This window comes from Melampsora larici-populina (assembly GCF_000204055.1).
Source record: "Melampsora larici-populina 98AG31 unplaced genomic scaffold MELLAscaffold_7, whole genome shotgun sequence".
In the NCBI taxonomy this organism is placed as follows: domain Eukaryota; kingdom Fungi; phylum Basidiomycota; class Pucciniomycetes; order Pucciniales; family Melampsoraceae; genus Melampsora; species Melampsora laricis-populina.
Window position 1 is genome coordinate 1,149,259 of NW_006768771.1, and position 17,074 is coordinate 1,166,332.

Here is a 17,074-nt window from a genome sequence, read left to right on the forward strand (position 1 = left end):
GTTTTTGGGGCATTGGATTTCAGGAGAGGGTATTAGAGTGGATGACGAGAAAGTTGAACAGGTGGTGAATTGGAAAACACCAAAATCATCAAGAGGCGTCAAGAAATTTCTGGGAACAGTCCAATGGATGAAAAAATTTATATGGGGACTTCAAAATTACGTTAACAAGCTAACTCCGTTGACCAGTAGCAAGCTGGATCCGTCTAAATTCAAATGGACTGAGGCAGAAGATAGTGCTTTCAATAACATTAAGAAGCTTATGACATCACTGCCAAACCTCAAGACCATCGATTTCGATTCTGACGATCCCTTGTGGCTTTTCACCGACGCAAGTGGTTCAGGTCTGGGTGCGGCGTTGTTTCAAGGTAAAGAATGGAAGCTTGCATCTCCAGTAGCGTATGAATCACGTCAGATGACCCCGGCCGAGCGTAATTACCCTGTGCATGAACAGGAGTTGTTGGCAGTCGTACATGCACTTCAGAAATGGCGAATGTTGTTGCTTGGGATGAAAGTGAATGTGATGAGTGATCACCATTCATTAACATACCTCTTGAAGCAACGGACATTAAGCCGTCGACAAGCCAGGTGGATCGAGCTTCTCGCAGATTTTGACGTCGAGTTTAAATACATCAAAGGCGAAGAAAACTCAGTTGCGGGCGCTTTATCAAGGAAGGAAATCGAGGAAGAGGATGTGACAGCGTTAGGAGTCGAGTGTGTGGCATCGTTAGTCGAAGCAGGACCGACACTTTCACCTAGTGTAAAAAGACGCATTCAAGCAGGCTATGTTAACGATGCATTTCACAAAGCTCTAGTGTCAGTACTGCCTCTACGAGATGAATGTGTGGTACTGGACGGTCTGCTATACATTGAAGATCGGTTGTATGTTCCACCTGTGGAGGATCTAAGGCTGGAGTTGATGGAGGAAGCCCACAGTAGGTTGGGGCATCTGGGGTACTTGAAGACGGTGGTGGACCTGCGTCGCGACTTCTTTTGGCCACGAATGGCAAAGGATATCGAACGGTTCACACGCTCATGTGATACATGCCAGAGAATCAAGAGTGCTACGAAAGCACCTACGGGTAAGATGTTGACACCCAGCATTCCACACACCCCGCTCGAGTGCTTGGCGATTGACTTTGTAGGACCACTTCCAAAGATCAATAGCTACGACATGATCTTGACCGTGACATGTAGGCTATCAGGATTCACCAAACTGATTTCCTGTAACCAGACGGACACTGCCGAAAAGACAGCATCTAGGCTTTTTACCAATTGGATCGGGTCATTTGGACCTCCGCTATCAATCATCAGTGATCGCGATAAAACTTGGACATCGGCATTCTGGAAGGCCCTCATGAAACGTTTAGGCACCCATTTCCATATGTCAACGGCGTTCCACCCCCAAGCCGACGGTCGAAGCGAGCGCACCAACCGGACAGTCGGACAGATATTACGAACCTTTACATCCAAGAGGCAAAGCAAGTGGCTCGAGTCCTTACCGGCAGTTGAATATGCAATCAACGGTGCAATAAATGTATCGACAGGAAAATCTCCTTTCGAACTCGTCCTCGGCAGACCTCAACGTCCTTTATCAGCAGTGAAACCAGACGAGAACGACCCACCGGCAATCAAAAAGTGGTTCAATTTTCGGGAGGATGCTTGGGCTAATGCCAAGGACACCTTGTGGACCAGCCGAGTGCAACAAGCTGTACAACACAACAAAAAGGTACGGGCAGCGGCGCCTCTGGAAGTAGACTCTTGGGTTCTGCTGGATTCAGGTGACTGGAGCGGTAGACACGTGGGCGGAGCCAGCAAACTGCGCGAGAAGTTTGAAGGCCCGTATCGGGTGGTCAAATCATTCAACCACGGTCAAGACGTCGAACTTGACCTTCCAACAGGAGATCGACGTCATCCGGTTTTTCACATCTCAAAAGTCAAACCGTACGTCGAGCGTGAAAGCAGTGGGAGTGCGTCGTGAGGGAAAGGAAAGCAAAAGTAAGTTCCTCCCAAAGTATGCACCGCCAGGGCCTACTACTCCTAAATATCCTTGTCAAGAGAAAACATACCTCGGCCACTCTGTGAGCACAACTTCTTTGAATTCTCTTGTTGTTAGGAACCTCTTGGACAATGGCAACGGACAAAAGAAGAGTGGGCAGTGTTTCCTCAAGATCAAGATCAATATTAATTCACCTCAAGATTCACATATTAATTATCCTCAAGTTCAAAAAAATTATCAACTCATAATTTTATTTTGTTTCATGTTTTTTTTCTTTTCTTTTCTTTTCTTCTCCTTGCTTTTCTTTTCTTTTTTTTTGTGCTTTTTTTCATTTCTCTTTTGTGTATAATTTTCTTTAGGAAGTGTGCTTACATTACATTTCATTTATTTTCAATTTCATATTTTCCTTTTTATTTCCTTGGTCTTTAGAGGGGCGTGTTGAACCTTTTTATAGGAGGGGAGACTGTAAGACCTACGGTCATTACACAGACATAACTCACCAATCACTTAAATATTAACACTTATACTTAAAATGATTTCTCATATATATTATTGTTCTCAATTCTACGCTTGGTTCCTTAGCGATTCGGGACTGACTTCCCACCCCTTATCCTTTGGAACCAGGTAAGCGTTCATATTCTTTCTAGTGTTATCATTCTTTTCTTTTGATGCTTGTAGAGTGTTAGAGCGATTCGGGACTGACTTCCCACCCCTTATCCTTCGGAACCAGTCTCCTATACTGGGTATTCCGTTGATTTGAAATATAAGTCTCTCGGGTTCTAGAAACCTGTCCCGCTGTGTGTTCCACGGCGCTCTCTTTGTGCATTCCCGGTGAAGGTTCTAAGGAACCTTACAGAATGACAATACAAACTGAAAACAGTACAACTGAACCTTAAACATGGGGTACATACATAATTTAAATTGAAGTTGATCACAGCACATGGTTTACATGAAAGATGATCCACAGACTGAGTCGGATAGGATGCTGCATAAATGAAGGGCAGTGCAAATTAACAGTACAACTTGGTGTTATGCACAAGTCAGTATAGAGAGAAATGAAGTGTTTAGAAGGGATGGAAGTCCAGAATGAAGTGAAGTCCTGAGTGACTCCCATCCGTGAGTCGTGCTGGCAGGGGGTACCGAATATTCAGAGGTAGGGGAGCTTGTCAGAGCTCTGAACACACTACCCATGCCCAGAGAGAGGGGTCTGACTGCTCCCTATCTCGTCATTTCGGTATGAATCCCCCCCTCGAGCCTCTTCTCGATCCGCTAGGTTACCAGATGGGGTACGGATCCCCCCGGGCCTAGTTGGAGCCCCGAGAGAGGCCCAAGAGGGGCCCCCCCAAACCACTCTCCTCCCTCCTAGACTAATGGACGTAGCCTAGAAGGGACAGCAAGTGGAGGGATTCGAAGTACAAGTCCATCACTGCGGTCCCCACCCCGTGCAGAGCTTGAAGCTCTACAACGCACATACTCCAAGAGAGGAGTAGACCAGCCAGCATCAGGAAGCCGATGTGCTGATGTCTCAATTGACAGAAAACTTGGAAAATCTGATGTTTGAAGTTCCAATCGATCATTTGATGCAACAGACGGGTACAAGCCAGCTACAAGAACCAAACATAACTGTTCTGACTGCGTCAGAAGCTTTAGTGACACCAGATGGGTGCTTGAACACAGATTATATGGCCTCAAAAAGGCATGCACATGATAGTAAAGTTCATAAGCATCACGGAAACGAGCGACCACGTATTGCATCAAAGGATTTACCTGTACCTCATTACGATCCAGACACTGGCCATGAGGTTCTGACGCCAAGTCAGTATAGCAAAGCCGTCTCATTCTATTGGCGTTCACACGAGGATCCGGAGCATGGTGAAGCCCGTAAACATCGCTGGAAAACCCTTGGAAAACGCAAATTGTGTGATACTACCAACGACCAACCCAACATGATTGTAACCGGGTCAGATGAATCAGGAACACAAGTCAAATATGTAGAAGCGGATCAACAAGTTGGACCAGGTACAATCACGACCAAAACTCCACTTGTTAAAGATAAATGGGTTGTAGTGATAAAGCAAGATGTAAGCACGTAGTCTCAAATTCCTATGACTGCTTGACATAAACTAACACCATTTTGGTTTCCTCTTGGAGCAGTACTTCTATCTTGGCCGTGTCCTTGCTATCTTTGAGCATAACGCAGGAAAGCATGCGTGGGTTTCAGAGGCTCATTCACGTGCCAACATCTCCTATGTCTCACTGGAAATCTATGAATACCATCCTGGCCAGACGAATATTCAAGCAGCTCATCAACAAGAGCGGCCAAATGAATGGACTTTCAGTCATATTCCTGCAAAGTTTATTGCTTACCTCTTCACACCCCCCTGTGAAGACTCAGACTTCATCTTTCTCGGACCCGGTCACTATCAAGTACCTACTTGCCTTGTTGACTTGATAGCCACTTCTCCTGTATGGCAGAGGCTCTTTTTGCCCAAAAGTCACAAAAAAACACGCCAGAGACGTGTGACAAGCGCTGTGGAAAAGCATTAAGCATTTGTAATGCATGTTATGTAGCAACGCTGGATCACTACGCTACTCAACGCTACCAGGACCCATCCGGATAGCAAAGATGAACAAGTTAATATAATAACGCAGTAACGTTATTTTGGGGACCGTAAGCTAACGCTTCTGCATTAGCGTGCCTTGAACAAGCTAACATGATTTTTTGAATTGCAAAAACGCAGTCGTAGTGCGTTACAAAAACGCACTAACAACTAACATAACTGAAAGATTGTCAATCAACTTTGCCGTAAGCCATTTCAGCAAGGGCTTGAAGTTCAACCCATTCTTGTCCACTCAATTTGACCCCACCGCGTAGCCACATTCGACTACCTACAAGCCGTTCAATATTCCACGCTGAAAGCGATCCTCGATCGCTTGCACAGACATCTGCTGCAGCCGAAAAGGTACGTTCTGCAGGTGCCGAGGATCCGCAGCAAGCGAGATAGTCGCGAGCGAGTGAGGCTAGAACAGGATATCTCGCTGCCTTGTTCTAGCCGAAGTATCTAAATAAGTACATTGGAGGAGAAAGACAGATTAATTAGTTGAGAGAGTTACTTACTTTCCACCAAGTAAGAATGCTATGAGGATCATGAGCTTGATCCTCAGGTATATAATCCTCATCCTTGAAATAAGCCTCTAGCTCATTAACGTCTGTAATCGGATCTTTTTTTGAAGTTCGATAGACACGAGTTCGATTTTGAGTCTGAGTAGAGGGAGCTTGGGAAGTCACTATAGGATTGATGATGGATACTTCCTTCACCAATTCTTTGCGTTCATTGTAAAGTTGTGAGAGTGTAACTTCCGCATTAATAGCCACTGAAGGATCGTCGAATTGTGATCGAAAAAATTCAATTCCAAGCATCGGATTGAGTAGGGCGGCCATGACGAGTGTCTCGCATTTTAAAGCGTTCGAAAGGTATGTCGATGTCTTCTTCAACATCGCTGTGAGCATAACATGGATCCCTTCGCCTTCGCGGCAAGATGCCAATTTTTCAGTGAGCTGTGTCTTAAGTTCGACAAACTCAGACAACACTAAAGCTCCAGTTGGCGCATCACCTTCCATTTGCCTGGTGATGTGCAAAAACGGCTAGTAGTCGGAGTTGGGCTTATTCTTATCAGCTGGAAATCATCGATACACAGTTTTCAGATGTACATACCTCAAGAACATCAAGAAGAGATCGTAGTGCGGCCCATTCGAACGGTGCCATCTGTTTTTCGTGAAAATAACCGTGAGGTTTTCCGTTTTCACGGCGACGTCGGTTTTTAGATAATACGAGCTCTAAGTCCTCTTTGAGCATATGATCGATAACCTAGTGGTGCAAGAAAATAGACAAGATCAATTCAATCATAATATAAGTATATGAAAAAGAGTATATGACCTACCAATCGGGCATTATAAGCTTTTTCAAGCGCTTGATATTCACAACCCCAACGAATGCCGTAGCCGGGTATGATCATGGGAGTTTTGACATCCAGTCGTTCGGCCACTCGTTTGAAGCTTGCACGCCACGATGAAGATCTTGTAATACGCCTACAGATCCATTTCACCTGCTCAGATCAACTTTTGATCAGCTTCAAGGAGATATCTCAATTTGAATATCTCTTATACATACCTTTTCTCGAATGTTGTTGAGAGTCTCAGCTGAGACTGAGGTGCGCACACCCGAGTCGAAGATGTCAATACCCAGAGATCCTTCGGTAGGATTTGGAATAGGATCAGGAGCCCCTTGAATCTCTTCAAACTCATCATCGAGTCGGTCAGCAGTGTCCCAGGCTGCCTCTTCAGTTTGTTCTGTTGAATCTGGGAATTCGTCTTCGTCGGGTTCATCATCGTTGCTGCTGTTGTTGGCCTCAACTTCCCCATCAATAGTTGGAAGGGTGTTGATCTGGGGGAAGGAGCCTAATGTGGCCCGCTTGATTGCTCGAGGTGCAACAGTCTTGATACCAAGGGCATTCAACCCGCCGTTTACTACAAGCTGTAAGATGTGACAGAAACACTTAATGGAAATCGTTTCAGGTTTCCAGTCGATCGGGGGGTCATCGTCGGTTGAGGCTTCTTCAAAAAGCCGATGCATCTCAACAGCCATTGTGTTGTTGTTAGAACCGGAGTCCGTTGTCTGAGCTAAAAAGTAATTAGCCCCAAAATATCAGCTATCACTGATAATCAATTTCATTACAAGTAAATCAAAGAACTGATCTTATGGCTCAAGCCATGTTTCAAGAACACATTAGCCAAAGGTTGTGCTAGCCAAACCCCCTTGTGGTGCCAAGGGATGCACTTCAGAGTGAGGTGCCGTACAACGTACTTCCAATCATCATTGATGTAGGTGACTGAAGCAGTTATAAAACCATATTGATTTCCTCGAGTAGTCCACACATCGTGGATAACTGTAAACTTGCTGGTTAAAGCCTGTGTCGATCACAAACACAAAGAGTCAGAAACATTCATGATAAGATGGGAAAGTAAGTTAACACACCTTGAGCTCGTCTACCACAGATGTGCGTAAAGATAGGTACATACGGTTTGCTTCGTCAGCAGCCCACTTACGTCCAAACAGCTTGGTGTCGGATCGAGCATATTTGAATGCAGCCTTGAGTAACGGGTCCTGAATTCTTAACCACGGTATTGCATGATGTACCTGCCACATAGAAAGCAACTGATTCAAAACCCGATTATCAAACTTGTCTCGACCGATAAACTTGGTGATCGAGGCCTGAGAGTCTTTCTTTTTTGATTTCTCAAGAGCACGTTGCTGAGACACGGATAGCGGTAATTTGTGACCAGCGTTGATGGCTAAGGCTCGATTTGGACACCCGACTCCAGATCTTCCAGCCTGCGATGACCCATCACGGTGAACTTTGAGGTTTGAGTCGGATGTTAATGAAATACGCGACCTCTTCTTGCACCATAAACAATCGTAAGAAAGAGGTTTCAAGGATTTGTCCTATGAACAAGACAACATGATACACATCATCATCATCAATACATGTCAAAAATTAACAAACAAAACATCAAAGAATGGGAGGGGAACTCACATCATCCTTCTCGTGATAAGGCGGACCAAAAAAAAAACTCGGTTTCTCATATCCATCAGGTCCCTCAGAATTGGATTTCTTGGGACGGGCTGGCTGACGAACTCGGTCATTTTCATTGTCAGAATCTCGAGTGAGATCCACCTCCGTTGGATCTTTAGCCTTTTTCAATTGGTACACATGAAAGAAAAGGAAGATATGAGATTTATCAAGATGAAACAAGAATGGACGGGAAGCAACAGACTTACAAGTGGTTCAACTTCGGGACTTCCTTCTTGAGTTGATTGTTGCCTATTCTTCTTATTCTTATTTGAATATTCGGCTTGGGATTCAGGCTCGGATAAATCATTTCGGCGTCTCTTTTTACTTTTACTAGCAACAAAAGAAGGAGACTTTTCACGATGAAGGGAAGAACGGCTATCAGGAGCCGTTCTAATCATGGAGGTGTTTTTGATTGGGGTTATTATGCGACTAGATCGACGTGAAGGAACAGGAGCTTCGCTTTGAGAGCTCCTCTGAGAAGAGGTTACCTCCATGGCAAAGCGATGATGGAATTTTTTGGAGGAGGGAAAGAAAGTATGACCAACTGGGGTCTTTCCACACCGGTTCGAACAAAAGGATGGTGAGAGGAGGTGTGAGGCTGATGTGACCCAACACGTTGGGGCTGAAGGGGTACACATATACATGATTTTCTCATCTTCTACTCATAGAACCTATGAGTTGGTTAGAGTTGATTATGGATTGTTACATCAGCAATCTTCACCTTCATTAGGCAAAGTCCTTAAAAGTAGCGCAGGGGTAAGCTAACAAGCTAACGGCTCATGATCAAATCTTGATCTCTGGTAACGTAGATGGATAATTGCAGCTAACGCTACAAACGTAGCGGGGCCAAGTTATCACAAATGGTGGGACCTGGTAGTGTAGATCACCACATCTAACGGAAAGCGTTGGTGTAGCTGCGCAAAAAAGTTACACTAACAGCTTCACTAACGCTTTTTTAGCGTAATTGGTCCAGCGTTGCTGTTTGGTGCAGATAAGAGATCTGGGAAGTTTTGATATTGAGCGAAGTGAGTAAAAAGAAAGTCAAGAGAAAGACCATGACATCATCAGTGATAATCACCCTCCATCAATACTTGTGGCTGTGATTGTATGCGGCCAGGTGACCTGTGATTCGCGGTTGTTGGCAAACAACCTGGACCTGATATATGGGCCCTTTCCACCATGTCCTTGTGGCAGTCGCCCAACGGCAAGCGCACACAGACTTCCTTTGAGGCACAAAGGCAACTTGTGTGCGCTCATTGACGAGCAAACACCACACGGGCATGGGAATTCCATCTTGGTGCAATAAGTACAAACAATGTGATGAACATCATAATTTCAAAAGTTATCCTTCTGCAAGGGTGAATGATGAAGATTTTTAAGAATGGCAACTAAAGAAATACCTAATCCTTGCAACCCTCTCTTGAGATTACCTTTCAGTCTCTGCCAAAACTTGTTCAGTTGAACAAACTTTCTCCTCTGCAGCCAATTTAGCCACACTGACACAAGGAGTGTTATCCCCCTCTCCATTCACAAGGCTTGTACATCTTTGTGAATGGTTGAAAGCTGAATGTTTGGACAATGGTGGTAGATTCTCTGAGGCATTTATGCCTTTGGCAAGGCTTTGGTCAAGGACAAGGAGTTGGCCAATAAAAAGGCAAAGGAAATCTAAGTTATCTTTCAACTATACTCTTTATCTTTCATTACACTTGTTTATTTTCTTTTTTTCCTTATTTCTTCACTAATTTTATTTATGTATTGTTCTTCTTTTTTTATTTAACTTTTTGTTTCTTTACACTTGTTTTTTTACCAGTTTTTTTTTTAAAATTATCTTTTTACAATTGCTTTGTTACCAACTTGTTTTATTATTTTACAATTATTCTTTTCCTTTACTTCAAATTTACACTTGTTCCTTTTTACTTGAAATCAATTGCTTTGTAAACTGCTCTTAAAGTTGTGTTTTTTCTTAATATCAGATTCTATTTCACCTAAAGCCTTGCCCCCCGTGTCAACACGACTCTGACCACTGTGAGGAGCCTAAATCTCAAGTGAGCATTGTGTTGTATTCTGGCATCCCACAACGCGAGGAGCTTACCATAGCACTAGTTTATGAATTGTGTTGTGATTGCGATTAGGACGATAAACCACAACGCAATGGAACATGTCGGTTATAGCGGTGCGTAGCGTAGCGGGTCAGATGTTGTTGCTACCCTCTCCAAAAAAATGTCTACATTGAGATCCATAAGTCAACATGGCAGAAGCTGCCAGAAGTGTATAGGACAAACAGTGATTCTGGGGCTCTTGCTGGCCATCAAGTTGCAGAAACTGCTCTCCAGATTGTGCACTACTCTGAACCCTGGCTTTTACATTACCCAAGTGCACGCCCTTGTCGTCCTGTGGCGTCGCGCTCCTGATCAGTCCTGATCTGTATGATGGCTGTGGAGAGGTCGGAGGACGCCGGTTATGGAGACGTTTTCTGACGTTTTGCACTGGTGACGTTCCTGAACTCCCGCCGTGATTTGTCGATTTCTCTTTGAACCTATACGGCTTTCACCGATCGTACAGTTCTTTTTTTGTCCCCACACCACATGGTTAAATGTATCTTGCATCTCTGATGTTAATCGCAAGTATCACAGGCATGAATCTTTGGGCCAAGCTGTGTGTGGAATTCCTGAGCTGAGCTGACTGTTAATCTTCATCAAAGAAAGGTCATCTAGAGAAAAAAAACTACATTTACACATCAGCAGCTCTTCGATTGGTGTGTGTTACGATTTGTAAGTCTTTGAAGATATTCTCCGTCTGATTTGAGTTTTGATAAAATCAAGATCCTCAGTGACCGTACTAAAAACCCCTCTCCTTCGATCGATCCTCCTATGATCCCCACTTCTAGCTTGTAAACCTCCTCCTAAGCCTTTCAAACAGGTTTTTTCTACCCCTCTCTTCTCACTACATACTATCAATCATAGACACTGTCTCTATATCAAAACAATCAAGTCAACTTGAAGCAATCAAGAAGGCTTATTGAACATGATCATCCTCGATAAAGCAAAGCTCAAACATAAAAGACATAATCATCAACGTAGTTGGTCTTCATCAAACTCATACCATCGAAATGTATTTATCGATCACGAAGGTATCGAACATGATCCAGAACGTGAGTTTTCTGAATACTTCTCCTTATCATTCTTCAATATCTTACTGACCCAATTCATCATCGTTTCACAAACTCATCCATCTAGATTGTCATTTCCCCTTGACAACACCTGCATACCATCGTCGATGGAGATCTGATCATTCAGATTCAGATTCAGATTCAAGCATCACTGAATCTCTTCGTACACCTCCTCCACTCAATCTTTGGTCACAACCACACTCGATACCAAATACGATTCCTGAAAAACCACCACCACCATCTTCACCTATCACCATCAAAGGCTTTAGACGCGGTTTTGAATCTTTGAAACTTGAGTTTAGGATAGGCTTATTAAGAACTCGAAAGAAAGTTCAAAAAGTAAATCAAATCTCTTGCGCGTAGATTACCTTTTGATCAGTTTATTGATTCGATTTTGATTTATGAATTTTTTGATTTAGGTCTGGAAATCACTTTGAGATGGGTTTCCCGAAAAGGATGTTGGATGTAAAACAGGGATGGATTAGAGATGTGAGACATACGATCACTTAAGACGTCCCAACATCTATTACCACTTTTAAATTCTCGTATGAAGTTTTTTTTATGTGGTGCTTTTGACTTTTTGTTTGGTTTATATAGGGTTTATTTACGGTTTTAGATTTCTATTGTTATTTTTTTCATTCTTTCATTTTTTCTATTTCGATGGACTAGACTTGATGTGGGTTTCTTTTGATATTTCTTTTATATTTCTTTGTATCGATGAAGAGAATCTCTTGATCTTCTTCTTTTTTCTTTCTTCAAGTTTTTCTTAAGATCTTGATCGTTGTAAAATGTTGATGTATGTATATATATAATTCTCCACAACTCGATCTTTTATATATTTTGATGCATGTATCCTCAATTATTTTTTATTAGTCTTCTTGCTTCTTTTGGTGTGTATCGATGAATCCCTAAAATAACAATGATCTAACTTTACCAGACCTGTTCTTTTTAAATCCAACCAATTTAACAAAATGACTCGTCTCCACATATCAAAATTGGACACTTGAAGCGATGTTTGAACTTTCGTATTAAACATGGTGAAAAGCTAGATATGAATGATGTCATGGGCGAGATAGATGTTGCGCTAAAAGGGCTGTTGACCGGTCATGAGGGTCAAAACCATCAAATTGGCAGGTAAGAATCGGATGGTCATATCACTTTTTCCTCTTCTAATGATTAGTCCAATCGAATTCTCAAGTAAGATTTGAGGAAAATTGAACGTGCAAGTGACATTTCCTAATGAAGGAATTCAAGTAACCTCAGCGATGATTCCATCCAAGAGTTTTCATTTTGATCACAATCTTTGTACCTCTCCTATCAATGTATTGTCATCAGCTTTGTTTTAATTTAACGAGCTTTTGATTTCATGTATTGCATTAGTTAAATTTTTGTGTTGTATAGTAGCTGAAGCACAAGCAAATCATCCTTACAACTTCAGCGCCCAAAATAAGAACATATAAATTGAAAAAGAAAAGAAAAGCAAGATCTAAAATGGAAAGGTTTGCAAAATGAATTTGTCCTTTGTAGGTATTTAATCAAGTATGGATCATGATCATAATAACTTGATACTGCTCAGTTAAAAGTCTTTAGTCTACACCGCCAACAAACATCTCTTGGGTTGGAAGATCATGAAGTGTTCTCGCTTTTGAACCCTCGGAGAAAACCAGCCCGAGAAATGGTTTTGAGTGGTAATCCGCACAGATTCTGCTAGGGCTCAAACCTGTTCAAACACTAGTCGCTCGAGCAGGAGTGTGCACCGGGTGATTCAGAGTCAGAGTCACGGAGTGCATACGCATCCCCAGGGATCCTTCTGCCAGTGAAAGAAAGAAGTCTAATCAGGTCTTACTATTTAAGACCCCTGGAGCAAAATCATGTCGGAGGCACTGAGCCCGAAAATCACTAGGATCTGAAGTAGGTTAAGATCACGTTTCAAAAATTGTCTGGACAAAAGCTTCTTATTTGAACTGTTGACCCTCAGACCGCTGGCATGATCTGGAGCTGGCAAAGGTCTCGAAGAGGAGCCAGCGCGTACATATGTATAGATGGACGACGAAGATCGCGCGTGATTGCGCGGAGAAACTCAAGTCATCATTCGAAATTGCGCGCTGGATGTTTCAAAAGCGTTCGGTGATTTTTGCTCCGTGGCTTATGGAAGCCTCGCATCTTTCTCTTATGGACATCTAAGCCTGTGCGTTGAGGGTCGCTCTTCCAATAAGCCGTGATTCCATTGGTTACATAATCTCATGATCAGTTGACAAATGCTAGAAAAAGATCTCAGGCTGGGCGCTGGTATCTACACGCTCAAACCTCCAAGTGAGTGAGTGAGTGAGTGAGTGAAGGCCAGTGGAATCGATGACCTGACAGAAGAAAGCCATTTTTGCAATGAGATAATTTGAGTATATAATCTCATAGGATTTCTCATTTTTTCTTTCTTTCATCCCATTCCTTCTCCAAGTTAACTTCTATTACCTTATTCTTTCTCGCATCAAGAACGTAACTTTTGCTACTTTTTATCACCTCATCTCACAATATGCAAGGTTTGCTTAAAACTTTGATCCTCCTTGCAGCTTTCACTTATAATGTAGCTCAAGCTGAAACTTGTAAGAAGCAAATTGACGTCAAAGAGTGTCAAAAGTAGGGATTTCTTATTATGCCCATTTTATTGGTCATCTTACCTCATCCTCCTGTACTTTTTTTCTTTTCTGATGAATTTTCTATTCACAGGGCTATTGATCAGATTGGATACGATACTAAAGGAAATGTTGTTAAAACTGTGAACAAACAAGTACTATCCTCTGGACACTGTAAAGTAAATGCTTCGTCTTTTTGATGGGAATCATTCGATCAAGCATCTCGGTTAATCCTTTCTTGTTCCAACAATCACTGATTCATCGGTTTCTTGTGTCCCAGGTCACGATCCAAACCAAAAAAGGTGGCCCAATCTCAACGTAAGCTAGTCACTTCATGTTTTACCATCTAAACATGTTCGTCGCTTTGTTTTCTCACATAGCTTTGTTCATAGTTCTGGAAGTGGTCTCTCAGCCGCCTTAGACAGGATTGTCAGTCGCAAAAATGGGGAATGTAAAAACCAGGTATGTTCAGTTCGTTCCTTACCTCAGCCTAGAATCCTGAGGCTTATATTGCCCATTGTTCAGCCCGGAGTGGAGGACATCCAAAACCCAACCAACATCGCAGGTTTCCAACCGGCAACGCTGTTGGTCGAATACATCGACGACAAGGCCGCCCCTGCAGCTTGTAAGCATGAACTCGACCCGAAAGAGTGTCAAAAGTAAGCATTTCTCTTTATGTTTATCTTGTTATTCGTCTCACCTCATCTTCGGATACGTTCTTTCTTTTCTGATAATCTTCCTACCTGTAGAGCCCTTGGACAAATTGGATACGATACAAAAGGAAATGTTCTCAAAACCGTGAACAAACAAGTACTATCCTGTGGACACTGTAAGGTAAATGTTTTTTCTGATCACTTTTGATGGAGATTTCCTCGATCAAACAGTTCTGGTCTCCTGTGAAGTTGAAGTATTGACTGATTGGTATATTATCTACTAGGTTACAATCCAAACCAAAAAAGGTGGCCCAATCGCAAAGTAAGTTATTCATGTACTCATGCTTGACGCTTTGGTTGCTTACATAGCTTTGTTCATAGTTCTGGAAGTGGTCTTTCAGAAGCCTTGAATAAAGTCCTCGATCACAAGTATGGTGAATGCAAGAACCAGGTATGTTCAGTTCCTTATCTCATCTCAACGCCCTTAGGCTTACATTCTTCATTGTTTAGCCTGGAGTGGAAGACATTTTAAACCCAACCAACATTAACAACTTTCAAACCGCAACACTCTTGGTCGAGCGCATCGAGGGTACAGCTGCGCCTTGTGCTTGAGCATCCACATTGTTTGTTCTCATACGTTTTGAGATCATTGGCAGTGTTGTTGCTTGGTTTACCTTCACTTGATCCTCTAAGTGGCTCTGAACCATTTGCAAAGCCGAGATTTGCTTACTCGACATTGTTCCCTTCTGTTTTATGATTCTATGATGTATTTCAAAGTTTTTTTATCTTTTGAGTTAGCATTGAACTTCAAAGTTCATTTGTTTAGAAGTGGTTTCTTATCTACAAACTGACCATTGATGCACTCTTTGAGTAGTGTATAAGTTGTGGGTGTGTTTTTTATGTTCTCTATATTTGTCATCTGTGTGTTGTGTTTTCATCATGATTTAATGGACAACTCACGATCCCTGTTGCAATTTGCTATCAAAGTTTCACCCTTCTCCCTTTCAGACACGTCATGAACATGTGAAAAATTATGCTTACATCACGGATCTTAGTTTGGCAAGTAGAAAGACTGGTGATTGTTCTCTGCTCATACCTCCTGCACCCATTTAAACTTTCAAGGATTTTTACCTAGTATCCATAAACTAAGATAAGAAAAAAAACTAGACTGAAATTAATGATTTCACAAATATTGTCATGGTCTCTAGACCATGTTTTACACTGAGGCTTGAGTTTATTTTTGACAAACTCAGGTAACTCAACTTTCACATTACTGCATATCACTTGCGAGCTAATAAAGCAGTGCAAAGAGTTCACACTACTTTGCCAGGTCAAAGTGAACTTTGTGCCTCTGCAGGCTCCAGAGAGAAAGCAAGATGGGACTTGGTTTAGTCAACAATTTGTAAGTTCAATATATCAAGTGATGTCTATTAACCTATTACATCACTCACCCCCATGTAACAAAAGCTGCACCTTTTCACATGGACAATGCAGGTGAAACTTAGTTACCACTGGGAAACCTGGCAAGTCAGTTTTGAATTTGATGATTCATTTGTTCACAAGTGTAGAATATTGTGCAAGAATTCAAGATTTGATATGGGAAGAATGGTAAAAACTGAAGAGATGCGGTAACAGTCTTTTTCTGAGACTACCTGAGAGGATCCTTGGGACACATAGGAATGGTGTGATTTTTCTTTTGAGTGGCACCAGGTGGCACCTGTTTTTGAGAGGTGTTTTTTTCCTTCTCTTATCTTTTTGGATTACCCCAGACTCTTGCCAATCCAAAATTGCTCCCAATCAGGTTTGTCACATTCAAACAAGTTTTTGAAAACCAACATGTCAATTTCTGTGCCTTGACGGTGATAAGGATCATTAAATGGATGACTTTTGCCTAAGTGATGTGACAAAAGATGACACCTGTTACAGTTTATTGCAATAGGATAAAAATTCAAGGTGCATAACAAATTCATTGATGATATAATGCTGAAGATTAAGTGATGTGTTCAACCAAAGCAAGTTTTGCATTGTAACAAAAGCAATTTTGACATTTTATCTGATCAAGTATTTGCTTGAGATACAATCAAAAGGGTCATTACATACAGTCAAACCCGCACAATCACATAATTTGGGTGGAAGACTTTTCCTATGCATTTTGACGGGTTATGCAATCCCGTTGTCAAATTTGGCAGTAAAAAGCATCAAGATTGAGGAATTTTTCTATGCATTATCACGGGTTATGCAGCTGCGCGGGTATGCAATTGCGCGGGTTTGACTGTATGTGGAAACAATAACTGTTACTTATACATGTCAATTTAATTTGATTAAGAATTCATCAAAGATACAAATCATTTGATTCTTACACTTAAAAGCCAGTCATTCAATGCTTACAATCAAAATCCAGTCATGCTTTGATTCAAAGCAGGTGTATGTTGATCCAAGCCAGGTGTGCATTTTGATCAAAAATCCAGTTTTGCTGCTATTCTATTAAGCATTTGCTGATTATCAATGATTTAATTGGGCCTCAACATAGTTACTGGAGAGGTGGAGGTGATTCAGTCCCCTCACCATATCTCATTAATTGATTTGAAAATGCTTGATGAGGATGGATTCTTTGATTGAGGCCAGGAAATCCTTGGGATGTTTTGAATTTTAATCTGTATCTTGTGACGGTAAACCCTGTGCATTTCTATTACTTCACTGCACTGCCATAATACTTCAAATTTTCTGATTTGGATTTCACTGTCCTGGGTCAAAGTGGTACAAGGTTCCCAATGACCTTAAGCCCAGGAAAGCTTCTATTGAGGTTTCTGATGAAGAACATTGGAATTTGACATCAGGTTTTTCAACATTTTCCAGAGATTTCCCTACATATCTTTCTCATGGAATAAATGGTTGGAATTTTCCAATTTCCCCACAATCTGTGATGAAAAACCTTGACTGGGGCAAAGTTGGTGGGATCTTGTGTAATTCAAGGTGTTTTGACAAAAAAACT

At 41.9% G+C, this 17,074-nt stretch overlaps 3 protein-coding genes across 3 annotated transcripts; all 3 read left to right on the top strand.

The window, feature by feature from the left end:
* Positions 1-3,549: 3,549 nt before the first annotated feature.
* On the top strand, positions 3,550-4,543 carry MELLADRAFT_95235 (uncharacterized protein; the record flags this gene model as incomplete). Its single annotated transcript, XM_007406753.1, has 2 exons — positions 3,550-4,077; positions 4,148-4,543. 2 exons carry the CDS (start codon positions 3,550-3,552, stop codon positions 4,541-4,543), a joined length of 924 nt encoding a protein of 307 aa, XP_007406815.1.
* Positions 4,544-10,207: 5,664 nt separating this feature from the next.
* Positions 10,208-11,740, top strand: MELLADRAFT_115657 (uncharacterized protein; the record flags this gene model as incomplete). The annotated part of the gene is made up of 4 exons (XM_007406754.1): positions 10,208-10,401; positions 10,518-10,781; positions 10,867-11,138; positions 11,219-11,740. 3 exons carry the CDS (start codon positions 10,655-10,657, stop codon positions 11,234-11,236), a joined length of 417 nt encoding a protein of 138 aa, XP_007406816.1.
* Positions 11,741-13,075: 1,335 nt separating this feature from the next.
* MELLADRAFT_71138 (uncharacterized protein) lies at positions 13,076-15,189 on the top strand (the record flags this gene model as incomplete). Its single annotated transcript, XM_007406755.1, has 9 exons — positions 13,076-13,433; positions 13,524-13,608; positions 13,710-13,747; positions 13,822-13,891; positions 13,955-14,088; positions 14,179-14,263; positions 14,367-14,404; positions 14,464-14,533; positions 14,593-15,189. 9 exons carry the CDS (start codon positions 13,330-13,332, stop codon positions 14,692-14,694), a joined length of 726 nt encoding a protein of 241 aa, XP_007406817.1.
* Positions 15,190-17,074: the final 1,885 nt, after the last annotated feature.